The 19,474-nt window shown below is 53.9% G+C and overlaps 1 protein-coding gene across 2 annotated transcripts in view; it reads left to right on the top strand.

The window, feature by feature from the left end:
* The window catches only part of TCF20 (transcription factor 20), a 99,200-nt gene extending 79,726 nt beyond the window's left edge, over positions 1 to 19,474 (top strand). Inside the window, exons 3-6 of one of the 2 annotated variants that reach the window (XM_036759945.1) lie at positions 6,614 to 6,707; positions 13,491 to 13,540; positions 14,308 to 14,434; positions 19,257 to 19,474. In XM_036759945.1, coding sequence (XP_036615840.1) covers positions 6,614 to 6,707; positions 13,491 to 13,540; positions 14,308 to 14,391 — 228 coding nt within the window. In that variant the 3' untranslated portion in view covers positions 14,392 to 14,434; positions 19,257 to 19,474. The remainder of the gene's footprint in view (positions 1 to 6,613; positions 6,708 to 13,490; positions 13,541 to 14,307; positions 14,435 to 19,256) is intronic. The other variant, XM_036759946.1, reaches the window with a different exon arrangement.

Here is a 19,474-nt window from a genome sequence, read left to right as displayed (position 1 = left end):
CTCCCTCCACCAAGACAAGTTACATGCCCTCTCTTGGTCTGCTCCAGGCTCCTCCTCTTTGGACTGTCTCTGTGGCTCTTTTAGCCAGAAATCCTCCTTTCTTCCAAGTCATTCTTCTGGCCCAGAATTGACAGTGAATGCCTTAAGTGGGGCCCCAGCCTAACTCTTCAGCCTGTTTCCCTTGTCACTTAAGAGCCGATAGTGCTGGCATCAGAATCAGCTCTCTTAAGTGGCTAGAGCTGTGATCACATAGCTTGCCCCCACCCCTGCCCCTTCATCAGCCTGGCGTTGGGGTGGACTCATTCAAGCTCAATAGTAGAAAGTCTTCAGTCTGCCCTTCTGGACTTGAGATTGGCACCTTTATGAGTTCTCCATCCTAGAGTCTTCAGGTTGAGGCCAGATGACTACCAGTTGAGGAATTGGGACACAGGGTTCCTACTGAAGTGTAGGTTAGACTGGATGCCCTCTGAGGACCTGCCCAACTCAGTTTCTATGAAACATTTATTGAGGTTAAGAAGTTCTTGGGATATAGAGGCCTTTGCTTTTATGGAGACTTAACCAAAGCAGAAATGGGCAAGGAAGTAGATCCCTTTGGGGCTTCATGGAAAGGCCTTATCAAGAATGAAGAGGGCTATGAAATCCCCCTTATCATCCACTCCAAGAGGGAAAGGAAATCTGTCTATCCCAGTCTTGAATCACTGAACACCTTTCCTTCTCTTCTGTCTGCCTGGCAATTAGTAAGTCTTTGTTGAAACCATTGGTGTGGACACTAGGCCACTTTCCATTGCTTACACACCTTGAAAATCCCAGCAGCTTCGGATGCAGGGCTTCAGGTAAACATCACAGGAGGACATGAGGTCTTTGTCACTGAAGAATGTCAGATCCCATCGGGCAGCCAGAGGCCCTCCAACCTCCTTCCACCTCCCCGAGAAGGTGGCATCGTCCACGATGGCACAGGTCGCACATTTCTCCCACTGGTCACAGTCCATCTCCCTGTGGGTCCTAGCTCTTGCCCCTAGCATCAAGCAGAAGAAGTGTAGGCCCTCATCTGTCTCCCTGAAAAAAAGGTCATTAGATATGGGGCAGTAATGAAAGGGAATTGTGGTGTTGAACACTCAGCAGTTTTTGAGGAATCTACCTCAATCAAAGTCCATTTAACCCGAGCTCAGAAGTGGCTGGTGCTGGCCTCCCCTCTCCGAGCTTTCCATCTGAAAGAAGCACCAGTGATCAGGACCTTAGATGGCAGGTGCCCAGTCTTCTGGCCCATCTCTCCTCTGTGCTGAGGGGAGGGATGAAAGACCACGAAAACTCAGAGAATTCCTTTATGTGGCAGGAATGTGGTGGTGCATGGGCCTTTTGTGATAGTGAGTGGGAGCAGTGTATGTTCATAAAATATTGGCACCTCATTTTACAGAAGAGGAAGCTGAGGCAAACAGGGTGAAATGGACGTGTCTGAGGCTGGATTTGAACTCAGGTCTCCATGACTCCAGGCTCAGCATGCTACCTACTGAGCCACCCAGCTGCCTCCCACACTGCTAACCACCTAGGATTTATTCTGCATCTACTTGTGAAAGCACACATGCCACCCCATAGGGAATTGGGATTGCTTTTTTCTCTCTTGTTCTTGTGTCCCCAACGCTTAGCACGGTGCCTGGCACAGAGCAGGCATTTAGCAAATACTTACTGATTGATTAATTAAGTGTTTCTCCCAGGACTTGAGTCGTGATTCTCTGAGTCCAGTCTTTGTGAGGAGGGTGAGGAGGGTCTACTTCAGGGGCCCTCCTGGGAGCTGTGGTTGTAGGAATAGCAGGCTGATGCGTTACAGGATGAAATTACCGGAGAAAAATCATTTGACCATTAGATATATTACGGACTGCCTGGACAGAAGGAAGAACTCAGCAGCAGTGAGTCACGATTTTGTGGTGATGGAGAACTCCTGCTCTCTCGCTCTACCAGAAGCTGAGGAGCTCCTGACCTTTTCTGAGGCTGGGTCCTCCTCTCTTGGCCAGGCTGAGGTGCAGCATCCTAGGCTCGGAGCTGGGACCTGCTCCATTTCCAGTCGGGGCTCCACACTCCCATTATAGGGCTCCCTGACTGGTGCCAGACCTAGTGCAGACACCCCATCAGGTGCAGCTCAGCCATCGTTGGCCCCACAGCTAGCAGGTGCTTAATCTGGAAACCTTGCAGACAAATGACTGCGCCTTCCTATGGCTTATGATAAAGGAAAAGAAAAGTCAGTACCATCTGATGTGCACCTGACTTTTCGGGAAAGCAGAAAAGACAGGGAAGAGGCCCCCATAGAGTAAAAATGCTTCCAGGAGCAAGAGGAGGTCGGACCTAGTGACAGCCAATGACTGAGGGAAGGCAAGGCTGCCAAAGAGAATGGGCTGGCTGAACCCAGGTGAATGACCACATCCTCGGGCCCCATCCTGACAGAGCTGGCAGATGGGGGTGCTGAGCGGGAACCAGTGATATTTGGGTGGTCATAGGAAATGGAGAAGCCCCCAAGAAAGGCCAATGTCCCTGTTTGAGTCTGCCTGCGAGGTCAGTAAGCTTGACTTTGATTCCTGGAGAAATTCCCAAATGGATGGTTAAAGAGATGGTTGGCAAACATGTGGAAAGACAGCCTGCCGTCATCGAGAGCAGATCATGCCAGACGACGAAGCCAGGTGACGAGGGGCGTCGAGGGGAATGCAAGTGCTCCCGAGTCTCAGCAGCCATGGTGAAGATGGAGGGAGAGGCATGGATGGCCAGACCCAGAGGGCTTGTAAGTGGTTCAAGTCTCTAGCGGGGAATAAGCACCCCAGGGACCTCTGCTTGGCCCTGGGATGTGGTTCTTAGTGACCTGGGTGAAGACAAAGATGGTAGGCTCATCCATCATGTTGGCAGGCAGCTTGAAGGTGCGAGGGAGAGCAATTGCCCTGAATCCAATTAGATGATGTTCGGGAGGGACACATGTAAAGTCTTGTACTTGAGTACAAATAAATCAGTTCCACAAAGATTGGGCGGGTTGTGTGGAGCGTGGATAGACAGCAGCGGTCCTGGCCCAGGACCCAGGGTCTGGCTGACAAGGCCAGTGTGAGCCAGCAGGCCGAAAAGGGTATGTAAGATCTTGGGCTGCATCAGCTGGGAGTGGCTTCTGCCCCATCAGGGGAAAAGTGTTTGGTTCTGGATGTGACTCTTTGAGCTGGAGGGTCTCCAGAGGCAGGCGGGTAGTCACAATGGTCAAGGGGCTTGGCCAGTCAAGATGAGCCTGGGGAGTGGGTTGGTTATGTTCATATATTTGAAGGGCTGTCACACAGAGGGGGGATTAGGTCGTGAGGAGCAAAGAGGTCAAGTTGCTCCCAGGTACCATGGGCTCCCCTCTCAGAGGTCTTCAAGCAAAAACTGGATGACCAGCCGTGGTCTCTCCATGTATGGCCAATTTGATGTCTGCCAAGGGCCTGTCCGACCTCAGTTTCTGGAATTCTGTGACAGTGTAAGCAGTGACTCAGAAATGATGCCTCCTGGCTGCGCCTGTCACAACATAATTCATCTCCGGACTCCAGGCATTTTCCCTGGCCTCCCCTCATGCCTTCTCTCCACCTCTTGGCTTCCTTCCTGTCTCAGCCAGAGTCCTGTCTTCTGCCAGATGCCTTTCCCCATCCTCCTTCCTGTTGGCGGGCTCCCTCTCAGACACCCTTCAGTGTATCCTGTTTAGATCTCATTTGCACATGGTTGTTTATATGTTGTTTCCCTCATCATGCTGTGAGCTCCTGGAGTACGGGAACCACATCCCCAGCACTTAGCACAGCGCCTGGCACATAGTAGGTGCTTGCTGAAATGGCAGGATTTTCTGGAGGAGAGAAGCTTCTCGTGATAGATTAGGAACAGGAGCGTCTCAGTGTGCAGGTGGATGAAGATACAGCACACCTCTAGGTTTCATCTGCATCATGTAGACTCAGCCAAACGAGATCAAGCCCCAGCTTTTAGCCTTTGCCTCTTCGCAAGCTAGAAATGCTCACCCTGAAAACTGGCTCCAGTTCTTCCCAGAGGAGGTGGCTCAAATCTCTGATGAAGTAGTAACCATGGTGACTTCGGTGATAGCAGCTTTGGTCAAGTCTTTGTCACCATTCCCTCTTCTGGGGCTAGGCTTCCGGGAGCCCCGGGAGTTTGGTCACAGGATTACAGGGTCTGGAGCTTGAAGGAAGCTTAGAGATCCTTTAGCTCAACCTCCTCGTCTTAGAATAGGGAATGGAGGCCCAGAGCCACACAGAGCGCAGAAGCAGGATTCATGTTTGGTTCTTCAGACCCTAAAGCTAGGGTTTTGTCCACTCTCTCAGACTTAGGCCTGCCTTCGGTCGTCAGTGTGCGAAGCCTTTTAATCACTGTGCCCTTGAGAGGAGCCCACGTACATACGTTGTGAGGTGGGCCAGGCTGAGCAAACCTGAGCGTCTCCTCCACATGCCCAGGCCCTCCTGGGGCAGGGGGGAGGAGGAGGAGGAGGAGATGTCTGCACGAGGGCCTTCACAACGAGTGTCTGCTGAAGACCTCATGAGCATGAGTCCCTTCCTTCTTGGCAGACCAATAAATTCAGAGTCATAGCTGGCAACCTGCTAATGGTTCTGAAGGCAAACTGTAAATCTTTATGACCTGATCTGCCAGTAAATACTAGAAAAGGGCTTTGGAGTCTGGAAAGGAAACTGCCTTACTCTAGGTGGGGCTTTTCAACTGGACTCCCCTCTGGAAAGACTAGAAGGGCTTGGGCTAGTTCCCAGGTTGGCTCCTTACCACTGGACCTCCAGAAGACCAAGCTGTTTGCAAAGCCCAGGGCTTGCCTGAGATTTCTACTAGGGCGGTGGAGGGGGTTGGTGTCAGATGAGTGGGAATTCAATTAGCTGCTACACTTTTATCCAAAGAACTCTTATTCCTGAGGTCTAATTTCCTTCTCTTGATTACGTATTTTTCTTGTCATTCTCATGATTATGCCTAAGGCATAGGCTTGAAACCAGCTGTTGACAGCTGATGGCTTCTCTTTTTTGTGTAGACCTTAAAATGTTAGAACTCAACTTTCTTCATAAGTTCATTGTATCATCTGCTGAATTGTATCTGAATATCATTCTCTTCTCGTTGGAGGAATAGTCAGTGTTCCTAGCCTTCCCATCTCTCTGGGGCTTCCTTGCTTCCCTTGAAGAAAACCTGACTGTGAAAATCTGCATGTACAGAACCTGTGGGGGAGGGGGAGGATTTGCATCATGCCATCTTTGAGGGTGAGATTCCTTTCAATCCTTTGTTCCCAGGTGCGTTTATATGTATGGAAATCCAGTTTGATGCCGAGAAGCCTTCCATTAGGAAGACAGCTGGTGTGTGTGTGTGTGTGTGTGTGTGTGTGTGTGTGTGTGTGTGTGTGTGTTGGGTGCTCTATGGCTTATGAATCTAGTTTGAATCCTCACTATAACCCTGCAGGGAGCGAGTGCAGCTGTTCTTTTCCATTTTACAGGTGTGGAAACCAAGGCACCAGGGTTTCTTAGGACTTAGAGCTGGCAGAGATTTTAGAGACTGGGGATAAGTAGCTGAAAAATCAGCTTCCAAACTTGGCCAATCAAAAATAGAATTAAAAATAAAATTCTATTTTTAACTTTTAAGAAGAAGCACAATGTACCAGTTCCTCCCCATTACCTACCACTAGGATCAAAAATAAATCCAGTATTTGTCAAATAGAACCTTACCCAACCTGGCTCCCTCCCACCTTTCCACTCAATCAATCCCTTCTCCCCAGTGACAACAGCTTCCTGGTCACTCCTGGCCTCCATGCCAGGTATGGCGCCCCCCTCATCTCTACTTCTGCCTTCCTTTCCCAGCTCTTGGTCTTAGTGCCACCTCTTTATCGATTATTTCCAATTTATCGTGCCTGTGTTTTGTTTGTGCATAGATATTTGCCTGTTTCCCTCTTGAGACAGTGAGCTCCTTGGGAGCATGGTCTGTGCTTTGCCTCTCTCTGTATCCCTGCACATAATAGGCACTTAATTCTGCTTATTGTTTGACTGACCATTCCCTTTGGTTCTTGTGCATCAGAAATAACTGAGAAAGCTTTCAACATGAACTTGTTAATAGTGGGAACTCTTGGGAAGGCCAAGTGGATGACAGGGTGCTGCGAAGAGCAGGTTTTGGCTGAGGTCCGGATTGGCCTCCATGCTCTCCAAGTTCTTGCTCATTTGGACCATTCTCTGATTCTGGAAGGAGGAGGAAGGATGGGGGAGTAGTAATAGTAATTAATAAGAGGTAACATATCTGTAGCAAAGGGCTTTCTCTCATTTGGTCTTCATGACAGCTCTGTGAACAGGACTTAAAAGGGTCCTGATGGAATTTGAGCCTCGGCAGCCTCCACGAGGAGACTCTCCCCATTGGCCAAAGCCAGTAACCTCTGCCCTAGCCTCTTGGCCTGGTGGCTGGGGTCTGTCAAGGATCGGTTTAGAATGGGGGCCTACCAGCCTTTGGGACTATGTGGCCCAGTGCATCATGGTCTGGAGGTGACTGCAGTAACGCCATTCAAGCTGATGTTGGGGAGAAGTGAGGTGGATGAGAGCACATTCATGTGGGTAACTGACCCCTCTCATCTCTTCATTCCTTTCAGAAATGTTCCCACTGCCAGGAGCCAGGCGCCACCTTAGGCTGCTACAACAAAGGCTGCTCCTACCGGTACCATTATCCGTGTGCCATCGATGCAGGTAAGCGCAGGCGGGATGCAGAGCTTTGGGGGTCCGGGCCGGAGAGCTCCTGCCTTGCCCTGTTGTTCTCACCTCCTCTTCTTTCCCGTTTGTCCAGTGGCGCCCTGGAGTAGAAAGAACAGAAACAGTGAGGGAGGATATGGATGTGGGTCCCAAAAGATCTCTATGTGAACCTGGTGCCCCCTTATGTGTACCCCACTTTCACCTCCTCGTTGGGTCGGGTCCTGTTGTGCTATTGTCACTTGTTAATACTGAGCCGTGCGGCCCCAGTGGTTGGCACCCCAGCGGGGCAGTTGCTTCTCTGCTGAGAGAAGGCAGTGGCGGCTCCTGTACCGAAGCTGGTTGTCGCATTTGATCTGAACTCTGGGTCTCTTAGGTTTGTTCTGATTGCTGTTATCGTGGTCATTGTGGTCTCTTGACTCTGCTTTCTTCATACAAATCCTCCCATGTCCAGAGGTCGTTGCATCAGAAATCTAGAGGGTCCATCCTGCCCAACACCCCCATTTTACAGATGAAGAACAGACCCAGCAAAGTGAAGGCCCTTCTGTCACAGGCACAAAGTGTCAGAGCCAGGTTTTGATGAGCCCTGGGGCATCCAGCAGAGGCCCCTCTAAATTCCTCGTGTTCACCGAGCCATCTACAGGCAGAGCATGACCTTGTCTTTTCCCTGGGGGCCGCAAGGGCATCCACTCAAACAGGGCTCAAGGGACAGTCCACTGTTTATCTCTGTGTTGTCTGTGTTTGCTGATTGAATTTGCTGACCTTTCTGGAGAAAGGCCTTTTCCGAGTGGAGCAACTCTGCGAGGAAGGGCCAGGAGCAGGAGGTAGCTTCCAGCCCTGGTCCCACCTGGTCCCCACTGTGCTGTGCTGCCACATGGTGGACAAGGACTCAGTTCATGTTCTACATGTAGAGAAAGCAAGGAAGTGTCCTGGAAGGAGTGGGAGGGCTGGCCAGGCCAAGCAGCAGTGAAACAAGACGGCCAGTCACCCTCCAAATAAAGCTGTCACCAAAGTGAGCGCACATTCTGACAGGAGGAAAAGACCGTCGTAGATTAAAATGAGCCGAAGCCAGAGCACCCACAGGAAAGCCCCTGACATGATGCCGGCAGGAGCTCCAGGCACGAAGCCCAGATCAAAAAGGGGAAAACATGGCCATTTGGAGCTGTGGAAAGGGGGGGGGGTCCCCCACAGAGCCAGGAAATTGGAGAAGAGATGCTCTTCTCACCTCCTCCTTTTCAGGCAAATCAAAGGGAACATGATCAGCAGGCTTAGAGTGCCCACTTTGGGCAGACTTTAGAAATCTGGCCTGTTGCCCTGACCTCACGGTGCAGGGAAAAGACACGGGACAAGGTGTGGTGAGCAGAAATACCTGAGAGGGCCTGGGTCAGGCACCTGGCCTAGCATTGCCCAAGCAGCAGCCAGACCTTTCCATTCTTGCCTCATTCAGGTCCTCTTCCCATCATGGCTGGTCTTGGCCCTTTCTCGTGGCCTCGTCATTGGTCAGTCCTCCATAGGCCAACAAACCATCCCACCCCACCACCACCCTTCAAACACTAGGAGTTTCCTCTGGCCTCTGGGATCCAACAGAAGTGCCTGTCCCTTCACTAGGTGCTCTCAGACCACCTTTCCACCTTCGCTGGCCAGACTGGCGTTCTGGCTACATGTACCTGTGGCCGGGCCTAAACATGTGTGTCCACGCGCATGTACACCTGGCCTGTGCTCCCACCTCACCTCCTCATCTTAGGATCCCCTGCTTCTCTCCAGGCTCCCTGCCTAAGAAGCCTTTCCTGATCCCCACTCAAGCTGCTGGCACCTCTTCCTCCAAACTAAAGGCAACTCATTTTCGTTTTGGATCTACGTTGTACATGTCCATGTATGGCCATGCTGTCCACATACGAGGTCCACCTGGTACCAGCCCAGGCCCCAAGCAGGGAAGGCATGGTGGCCCATAATCCTCAGCGTGTACAGTAGCAGAAAAGCCAACTTGATTTGGGCCCCGAGGTCTGGTCACATCCAGAGCAAAGGGAAATGGGTCTTGTTACTAGTCTCCACTCAGATGAAGGGCCCTCTGGACTGTCCCCCACAAGAGCAAGCCCAGAAGGAGTAAGGGGCTGAAGAGCCCAGAGAGGAGGCAGGCCTTTGTGGAAGGTGATGGGACTTGGCCTGCCTGGCCCTGGAGACCAGTTCTAGAGGTGTGAGAGAGGCAGATTCAGTCTATGCCGTAGCAGCAGGGACAAGAGCTGCCACCAAGGGTATTCTTCATGGGCTCATGGTGGTCTGCCTGGATAGTCCCTTTCAGCTCTGAGACGGGGGTTCCCTGGGTTAGTGTCATGGTCCTACTCTCAGCTCTTGGGGGCTGCCCCTGTATTTCAGAGAGGGGAGCTGAGCAGAGATCCTGTTGGGCTTTTCTCCATTCCCTAAGAAGAGGTGGGCCTAAAGTGTCCAATCCAGGTGGCACACGGAAGAGCGGCTGTTACTTAGGGTGGTTCCCAGGGCCCAGTCCTGGTCCGAGGGGGGCTGCTGCCTGGCTCTCCATGGAGCCCCAGATGCTCAGCACCAGGGGAGCAGCTGGTGGAGAGGACGGTCCTTCAGGCTGTTATTCTTTGTGACACTGGCTCCGAGGCTTGCTCGGGTCACATTCAGCATCATTCCTTTTGGCATTTTACACTCAGACGAGGCACCCATGGATGAAGTCTTATTAGAATAGGAATCACATTGGGAAGATTGCACGTGGGACCAGTCTCTCCATAGCACCAAGTATAGGGAAGGTTTCATCTCTGTTGAGGTGTCTCCTGCCCCAGCCCGTAAAGAGAAGTTAATGTCTCAGGGAAAACTTAGATTCCTCCGACATCTCCATGGAAACGGCTTTTGGTTGGGAAGATGTGTTGGTTCCCAGGCTTTTCCCCCAGCCTGGAGCTGGACCTGGGTCTCCAGCATCCCAGCTAGTTCCCATCAAAGTTGGAACATGAGCTCTTGGGAGCAGTCAGTCCAGAAGGAAGGTGACTTACTCATCATTCTACCAGAGTGAGGAGTCTTGCCTGAAGGAGTTTTGTCTTTGTCCCCCTTGAAGGAAGGCATCGGAGGGGCCCAGCCACCTTTCCAAGAAGATATGAAAGTGTCTCTTTTGGCCACAGCCTTTGATCTCACGACCCAGCCTCAGAAGCTTGACCAGGGGCTGGGCCCTCCTCCCAGTGGCCCCTGCTCATCTCCTTCCTGTCCCCTTTGCCTACCACTGAGCCCTCCCACTGAGAGTAGAGACAGCATGTGACCCAGGCAGGATTAAACCCAATCTCTTCCCCTCCCTTTTCTCCCTGGAATTACTTTCCACTCTTCCTCAATTTTTTTTTTGGAAACATTTTTGAGGCACACCATTATGGGTGAGTCAGCCACACCAGAAGAAGGTAGCGTGTCGTCCCTACCCCGAAGGCTTTCTTTACCAAGGGAAGTGGTAGGGCTGCATGCCTTGGCAGGGACCGCCAAGAAAAGGGCAAGCAAGGCCAGAAAGGTCCCTCCTGGGCCCTGAGAGTCCAGAGGATGCTTGCCTCAAATATGGCAAGATCTGGAGCACCAGGGCAGCCGTGGCAGTGACTGAGCACAGGTCACAGAAGAGCTCGAGGTGGGGGGAAGCCTGGCCTTTCCTGTGCTGGGAGGGCTTTAGAAGATGGGGCTGAACAGTGGAATGGGCTGGAGGAGATCTCCCTCCCCGACTCCCAGGCTCTGTGTGGGCCCTCTAGGAAGAGGCCTGTGGCTGCGGTCAGATAAGGAGGAGAGAGTTTGGCTGCCCCGGATTCCTGACTGCCAGAGGAAGGGTTTGGTAAAAACATTCTGTCTCCCTCCTCCACCCTTCCTCTCTCGCTCCCTGCTCCTCCCTTTTCCCTCCTTCCCTCCCTCCCTCCTCCTCCTCCTCCTCTTTCTCTCATTTGTTGGAAGACTAATTGAATAAGAATATTTTCCTAATTTAGGATCATAGAATATTTGATCCTGAAGGAACCACAGCAACCATCTCCTCCTGGCCCCTCCTTTTTCTCTGGCATCTCAGGGCGTACACAAAGTCCTTGCTTCACAACAACCTGATGAGGCAGTACCTCTTACAGATATGGACACTGAGGCCCAGAGAAGCTGAGGGGATAGCCCTCTAACGAGGAGGCACTCCCTCTGCCCTAAGTCTCCTCTCCAGCCTTCCGGTTCTGGTCCAGGAGACATCCGGTGGCAGAAGCTTGGTCTTGCCTCGGCTCTGACCACCTCCTGTAGCTGGCCCCCGAAGAGTGTCGCCGAGGCCCAGGTAGAGCTGGAAGGCTTCCCCTGGGCTCGGGCTGTCTGTCTCCCGCTGTTCTCTAAGCTCTTCTGGCAGATTGGAGCAGCAGGGAACCTTGGTCACGCTGTGTGCTTGTGGGTTTTAAATTAACACGTTATTTACTGCCATGCTATTTGCCAGTGGGGGGAGGGGGCTGCAAGGTAGAAATGACTCAAAATGACTCTCTAAGTTCTGAAGCCTGAAGACAGGCTGGCCGTGCGCTCCTGGGGAGAGCCCTGAGCGGGGGAGAGAGAAGACACAGTAGGGAGAACTGAGCGTCTCTGTCACCGCTGCAGCTGCTCCTTGTGAAGCCACCCAGGCCCAAGATCCTGCTTGAGCCAGCGTCTCTCAGAGGCCTGGGAATCCTTTCCAGAGCCACCATCACTCAGTGAGTGTGGCTAGCCCACTTTGTCTTTGAGAGGGTTGTTGGGAAATGCCCCATGGTTGCCTCAGTGCCTTTCAGCTGTAAGTGGTCATGTTTTTTAGTCCCCATGAAATTCCGTAGACCAGCCACTTCTGGTGTTCTTGGGAACAGAAGCAAGATGTGAACTGGTGGGGCAGTTAGGTCTAGACCTGGATCACTGGCCACTCCCTGCTGGCCCAAGGTGTTGCTGGAATCTGCCCTTGGCCCCATTGTCTTAGCGTGCTGTGACTAAATGACCCGAAGCTGGGGACGGTACAAATACAATAGATGGAAGAAACGGGATCCAAAAATATCTCAACAGGTGAGAACAATGGGCCTTAAGAAGTGTCAGCCCGCTGCGCCATGGCAGCCGTGAGTGTTAACAGCACCCAGCATGACCCGGCCTTCTGGGATCCTGGAGGGGGCAGAGGAGGAGCTCCCAGGGAGCAGTGCCCTGCCTTCGTGGGCCCACGGGGCAGGAGGAGAGACGTGGGCTGGTGTCGCCTGCTGAGTCCGTGCCCCTTTGTTTGGGGGTTCTCTCCCCTGGCCTCCCATGCCCAGGGCTGCTTGTGCACCCTTCTGGCCTCTGTTCCCAAGGCTGGAAGAAAGAACAAGGACTCATCAGTCTGCGATGTTCCTCGCACTGTCCTAGGCGCTTTACAAAGATAGCAGGTGCTGTTATTCCCATTTTAGAGCTGAGAAAGCTGAGGCAAATAGAAGCAGAGCGGGTTGCACACACCAGGCAGTGACTGAGGCAGCATTTGAACTTGGGTCTTCCTGACCCGGGCACACCTGCACCTGCCTCCTCTTGAGAGACAGTCTCTGAGCTCTGGCACCAACATTCCCTGAGTCAGCACCGGGGCGGCACCTTGAGCTCCTTCCTGTTCCATGCCCACATCGTGGACCGTGGGCAGCATCGCCTGGACCACTATGACCACGAGCTGGACTGCCTCCTGTGGAAGGGCCAGGGCCTTGTCCTCTGTGTTCTGTCCCTTCAGTTCACACACACACAAGGCACCAGTGCAAGGCTCCTGGGATACAGAGACCAGGAGTCCCTGTGTGGGCATGGCACCTCCACGGACAAGCGTAATGCCAAGTGGGCTGAGGGACACAAGAGTCAGAATGGCCTTGGGAAGGGAGCCTTGAATGCCAAGGATGCTTGTAATTGGTGACAGAGTAGGGGGCCTGGGGGCAAAGACAGCCTCATAAATGCATGGATGCTGGAGGTTATGGAAAGGGCTCTGAAGGCAGTGTGGGCTGAGAAACTGTGGCAGGGAGGATAGGCCCCTCTTTAATCCCATCAGCAGAGCCTCCAGAAGGCTTTGGAGAAGCAGTGACCTCATCAGCCTTGGATATTGGGCAGATTGGGGAGGGGGTGGCAAATATCACACCCACACCCCCAGCAGATCCTGCCTGTGTTCATGGCCTTGCCTTGCTCAGTCCCCCTGAACCTTGAACCCCAGCAGGCTGGAGGCAGAGGCAAGCATTTGCCACTTGCCCTTCAAGGACTGTCTCTAAGAAGGACCCCAGTGGGATTTCCCCTAGCTTCACAGCCTGGGTGGCATTGGGTACTGAGATGTGGGGCTCATGATGCCCAGCTGGCATGCTGAGGCCTAGCAGCACTGGGCTCCCCCTCTTTCCTGACAGCCTTTCTGTTCTCATAGGACAAGTTCCTCAGGAGGAGGACATAGGGATCTACACTCTGGCTTGGGCACATTTGGCATCACATCAGTCTAGGACTGACTGTGTTGTTCCAGGAGCCCCAGGGTTCAGATCTAGCTTCTCTCACTGGCCTGCTAGCCAACCAGTGGTGGCACTCAGGGCCAGCCAGGCCCCTCCCCTCTGTCTTGGAAAGTGGGAGTGTCCTATGCTCTGTGCTCCAGAGGAGAAAAGGAGATGGGGCGTGGGAGCATGCAGGGAGGCGGCCAGCGGGCCCACCCACCCACGGGCCCTCTTTGCCTTGCTCCCAGGGCCTCCCGGCAAGCTCCATTCCACACATCCTTTGACCCCAGCGAGGCTGGCAGCCATCAGTGGGAGGGCACAGGCAGGGGCTTTGCACGTCTGACATTTCACTTCTGCATTCCAGATTGTTTACTAAATGAAGAGAACTTCTCAGTGAGGTGCCCCAAGCACAAGGTAAGATCTGCCCCCCTCCTCCAATTCCTGCCCAAATTCTTGACAAACCAGCCTGCTGTGGGCCTGGACCTTGCCTGGAGCTCGGATTCCTGAGGCTGCGGTGTGTCCTTGGCTGCCTGCCTTGGGGGAACCTCCAGGAAGGACTGTGGACCATTCTGTGTAGCCTCGGGGGGAGGGGACCACCTGACTCCCTTCATCTAGCCCACAGATGGCTAGTTCTGTGCTCCTTTGCGGCTCTGGGCTGCCCCAGGTCATTCCTTGTAGCCGAATTTGTGTTCCTTTGGCCCAAGGGAGTCAGCTGACAAATAAGTCCAGAGTGTTTTTATTGTGCTGTCTTTGGGGTTTGGGGGGCTGGTACTCAAAGAGTTGTGAGGTTCTAGTGCTGGTTCTCCTTTCTGGTGTCCAGAATGAGGTTGGTCCTGGTCCGGAGCCTTCCCCTTGGCCTCTCTCCAAGGAAGGCACTTCTCTGCTCTCCCTGGTATAGGGATATGCTGGGGGCAAGTGGCCAGCTGCCCAGTCCTGTCAGGGATGGGGAGAGGAAGGGGCCGCTGAACCCCCAGCCCCTTGCCCCTCTGTGGTGATGCTGACTCCTGGTGGAGTGAGTGGGGGGCTCCCTGGGTGCCCAGGCCACCCTTCTCTGTCCTGTGTGAGAAGCCCCTGGGGGTCCCTCTGGCACTGACTCTCTTTTTCTCTCCTCTTTCATGTGTCCTTTCCTCCTGTCTGCCTCCTGCTCCTCTCTCCATCTCCTCTCGGCTTGCCGGCGTCAGCCTCCCCTGCCCTGCTCTCTCCCCCCCTTGCAGAACAAGATGGTGAAAGGCAGCCTCAGCACAGAGCAGTCGGAGCGGGGGTGAGGGGGGCACTGTGCCCGTGGGAATGGAAATTAAAGAAGCACAGGTGAGTCGGGGGCACCGTCCTATCCCCCAGCCAGCTCCCTATTCCTGGCACCAAGGGGCTGCCTGTGGGGGGGGCTTCTTCTGGCCCTCCTGACGCCACCTTTCCTTTCTATGTATCTGTCGTGACCCCCGGGGCTGACACATTGACAGGCTCCCTTCCTGTAGACCCTCCCCCAGCCTGCCCTCACAGCAGCTTGGTGGGAAGGCCTGGGCATCTGGCCCATCCCCTTGCAGGGTAGGTAAGGAAAGATTGTTGCTTGAACATTTGGGATTCGAGTTGGTTGTTTCTCAAACTGGGCCTTCCCAGGCAGAGGTAGAGTGGAAGGCCTTTGGTGCTTCTGTCACTGAACAATGGTGAAGGCCGTATGGGTCTGAGCACATGGGCTGCCCTTGCCAGGCTCAACCAGGGAGAGCCGGGACTTCCCCTGAGGTCAGACAGGTGTGCTACTCAGCTTCCAGGGAAGGCAGGCATCCCAGGGCACACCCAGCAGGCCTGGTTGGCCACCACCAATGACCATCTGACTCCCCAGCCTCCCTGCAGAGGCTCACACTTTCTCTGGCTTCCCCACTCTACAGCAACTGATGGGGGCGTGCCAGGCCTGGGCTGGCGCTGCCTCTGCCTGTTGCTCCAAACAGGATTCGGGGAGCACCATCTTTACTGCTGGGCTTCCTCTCCCCAGCACCCCCAGATTGTTGAGGGACCCTGATAAGCCGACTCTGGGTTAAAACAGAAGCCTTGCCAGGAATAACATAGTAACCAGTACAATGTGCTGTGACAGGCATGGCATTGGGCTGAGTTGACTTGAGAAATATTCAGGGAGGCATTAAGAGCTTATGGAGATAAAAAGAAAAGGCCAGCCCGAGGTTTACACCGAGGCATGGCTCCACTGAGGGGGGCAGCCAGCAGTTCCCATGGTCCTCCAGGTGACAGGTCATCTCTGCCCTCGCACATCCCCGTAGGGAGAGCCTTATGCTGCTGGTGTCAGATGCTGTTGGTTTGGGGGCATTGTCTGCTCACTGGCCCATCTGTGCTGCAGCAGAACCTTAAGAATTAGGGGGTTTTAATAATGTTCAGTGCCTGTGGCTCTGACCAGGAAGACTCGTCACAAACAGTCCTCCATTCTAGTTTGAGAAGTGCCCCCAGGAGGAGTGTTCACATGGTCGGGGGCAGTGGGGGGGGGCATCCCAGGGCATCGGGGACAGCTGTGACAAAGCATGGGGGACAGTGAGCAGTCCAGGTTTGCTAGAGAGTGTGGTTAATGAGGAGAGAGCAGCGTCAGATTGAGGGAGGGCCCTGAATGCTAGGGCAAAGATGGAACTTCTACAGGGTCTTAGAGAGTGGTCAGAGCTGCTCAGGAAGGTTAAGCTGGCCACCCAGTGAAGGAGAGTGGAGGGAAGACAATAGAGAGGCTTTGGAGGATGCATAAGAAAGACCCGTCTTCCTCTGCCTCGCCCCTGGGGTCCCTGGGTCACAGCCCCTGCCAATGCAAACAGAAGGGAACGGAGGAGAACCCTCCCACCTCAGCCTCTTAGAGCCCGAATCTGTGGAGCAAAGAAGAGCCCTGTTTTGGAGGCCACGGGGGGCAGGAGGTGACTTATTGACACCCTGAACGATCCCCCCCGCCAGGGGCCCCAGGGCTTCTCGGTCTGTGACCTGGAGGGGTTGGTCTGGTGCTCCCCTACCGTGTTTTCTGAAGTGGAAGAGCAGAGTTGGATTTTGTGAGGGCTAGAGAGAAGCTGCCACTTTACCTTGGGCTCTTAGGCTGATTCTAGCGTCTCCAGGTCAAGGAGGGTGACCATGATGTGCCCTCCAGCATCAGAAAAGCTGGGGAGAGGCCACGCTCACTCTCACGGCGCCGAGCCTCCAAAGGGTCATCTCTGAGGCTCCTAACAGTCGGGAGTCTGGCTCAGCAGGACCGTCAGTGTTTACAAGGCTCATTGTCCTCATCCTCATCGGGTTGGTGATTGCTCTGGATCTGGAATTCTGTGAAGTGATGGGCCTGTTCTTGCCTGAATTTGAGAGATGGAAATGATTTCATGTCACTGAATTCACTTTTCTAGTCCAGAAAAGCGCCAGGAGGAGGCTGGGATGGGGGGAGCTGCACAAGCTGCTGGTCTGGCCAGGGCCATGTGGTGGCTACTCACTGGGGCACTGGCTTTGAGTCGGTCTGATGACTGGCTGTCCTTTTACGTTTTCTGTCTTAAAGCAGCAGGTCAAAGATGATGGGAGGGAAGTGCCGCCCTCTGTCCAGGCACATGGTTCATATGCCAGTATCCCTGGGGCCTCTCAGGGTGCTCTTGGCTGCTCTCTGCTGCAGATGTACCATGTACCCAGGTACCTCAAGGCCCAGAGGATTATGGAACCCAAGCTAAAGTGCACTTTGGTTTCTTCACTTGAGAAGGAAACTGAGGCAGGTTCTCTGAGGCTATCTGCTGATGCCTCTTATTTTCTGACCAGGCTCTAAGCTCACATCTGGTCAGAGGCCCCAGCAGTGTCACGCTTTACATACAGCAGATGCTTCATAAAGGTCGGTCACGTTCTTGTCCCATTGGACAGGCCCTGTTCAGGCCGGGCAGGAGCTTCTGTTGGAGACAGCCCCCCGGGCAGTCTTCACGTCGGTCATCTCGAGAGCCCCTTGGGCCCGGCCGGCCAGCAGAGTAGCGCGTCTTGCTCCCAGGGCCCTGGCATTGGGCTTTTCTCATGTCCTGTTTTCCTTTGTTCATTTACTCCTCTAGGCTATATACCTCTCTCTTTAGGTTGACAGTTTTCTTGGGTTTTGTGTTGTTTTTAATAAACTCCAGCAATGAGCCCGGCTCTGTGCTGGTGTGCAGATGCAGAAAAGGAAAACATTGCCTACTCTTGAGGAGTTTGTCATCTGTCCAAAGGGGTGTTTGAGTTCAAGGGGGCTTTGTGGGCAACGACATCCTCAGAGTGCTGTAGAGAAAGTGGAGAGCGCTGGGGTATCCAAGGCACACTCGGCCGGTGGCAGGGTGGGGCAGGCAGTCCAATCCCCTCCCTCGTTGGGGTGTGACCTGCCCAGACCATACCTAGTGGTCTGTGCATCCATCTTTGGTCTCCCAAACATTTTGCTCCAGCTTGCCACTGTTCTGCCCAAGATGCCAAAATGCCCCCTGAATCAGCAGAAGCCTGAAGCCTCCCTGGGCTGTGGTGCCTGAGCCCAGCTCCCAGAAAAGTCAAGGTGATAATAGTCCAGGTTTCTTTAGCTCTTTTAAGGTAAAAAGGCATTTTCTTCCCTGCCCTCGGGAAGTTGATTGTCCTGACTGGATTCACATCAGCCATCCCCTTTTCCAGATGAGGACCACTGAACTTGTCAGTCTAGAGGCCACTAATGTCCAGCCTCCAATCGTGGGCCCACGAATGGCCACACAGGAGCCTGAACATGGATGCCTGTAAATGTGGCTAGCCAAGGGACTCCTGGACCCGGGTCCCATGTGAGCGGGCATTAGATCGGAATAGGAGTCCCATTCGTCATCATCCCCATCACTGGTATTTTGTGCTAGGCTTATGGCCCATTTCCTGAGCTCATCTGTTTTGTAGGCAACTGGGGGCCCAGTGTCCAGAGGAGGGGCCCAGAGTCAGGAAGTCCTGTGTTTGAATCCTGCCTCTTGACACTGACTAGCTGTGTGACCTTGGGCAGGTCCCTAACTTTCTTGGCCTCAGTATCAATCCAGAACCTGGCCAGGTGAGGGAAGGGATGAGATGAGAGCGTGCGTGGGCTTCGGGTGCTGTTCGGTCTGGTTTTTACCCTCCACTGTTGGGAAGTCTGGAGGTGCTGCGGTAACAAGAACTTGCCAGTTTGGGGGGGTGCCCGCGGCTCCTTTGAGCACTTTGTCTGTGAATGACTTTGAGGCTCTGCAGGAGAACCCTGCCTGCCCCAGGGCTCCCCCTTCCAGCTGGGCAGGCTGGACCCCAACCCTGTCCAGGAGGGAGGGCGGCAGAGGTGGGAGCCAGGAGAGGTGGTTCTGCTTGGCGAGCCCTGTGCTGTGCTCAGCCACTGTTTGTGGTGTTCTCTCTGAGGTGCAGGCCTTTGGGGGGCATAGTGGCACAGTGGTTTGAGGTTGGAAAGACAGACTTCTCAGCAGGGACAGAGAATTGTCAGCTCTTGTCACTTCAAATCTGGAACCTGGGCAATGTTTCCGGCTCCCAAACTGAAGGTGAGGGGAATGCCGCGGAATTTGCTGGGTGACTGCACATAACAGTAAAACTCTGTGGAGGTTTCCCCATGGCCAATGCAACCAGTAGGTCCCAGAAAGCTTTTCCTTATGTACGCTGATGATGAGGGTCAAGTATTTTCTGTAAGGATGGGGGTGTCAGGCACAGTCATGGAGACTGAATTTACCTGCCCGTGCAGGGCGTGATGTCCAGTGAGAAGAACACGTCCCTGTCCCTCGAGCCATTGGCTGGGGATGGGCGAGTCAGTGCAAATGAAAGAGCCTCCCCTGTCTGCTTGGCCGGGGAGCCCTTGGAGACCCAGGCCCAAGAGATGGCTGGGTCAGCTCCTTTGGGCATCCTGAAGCACGCTTCAGGCTGTTGGGTTATTGGGAGCCCGGGCCATGGCAGGGAGGGCACATCCTGGGGTGTGCCTCCAGGAGAGGAATCATTTTGATGGAACAAGTAGCTGCATGACCGTGGCAGTGTGAAGGGCACTGTGGGCTGTAGATGGGGGCTGGGCTTTGTTATCTCTAAGGTCCCTCCTGTGTGACACTCCTCATGATTCTGGTCCAGGAGAATCTTCCCTCCCAAGTCACAGGAGGGTAACAGACGTGGAGCGTTCTCACACCTCATCTCTCTTGCCTTGCAGGTTAGGCTGTTGAGATAAGAAGGTGGTGGACGCTCGTGACGGAATGGAATCTGTCCCACTGTGCAGCCACGACCCACCCCCACCCCCACCCCCGATGTGCCTGCCAATGCCAGCACCCCCTTCATCAATTCGTACATCCCACGTGACTGGTGACGCCACAGGAAATGCCCAAGGAGTCCGAATGGCTGTTTCCATGGACGCAGTCTTCATAGTGACAA

Source organism: Trichosurus vulpecula, chromosome 5 (assembly GCF_011100635.1).
Source record: "Trichosurus vulpecula isolate mTriVul1 chromosome 5, mTriVul1.pri, whole genome shotgun sequence".
Taxonomy (NCBI): domain Eukaryota; kingdom Metazoa; phylum Chordata; class Mammalia; order Diprotodontia; family Phalangeridae; genus Trichosurus; species Trichosurus vulpecula.
The sequence above is the reverse complement of the archived record's forward strand: the minus strand, read 5'-3'. Positions and strand labels throughout refer to the sequence as shown.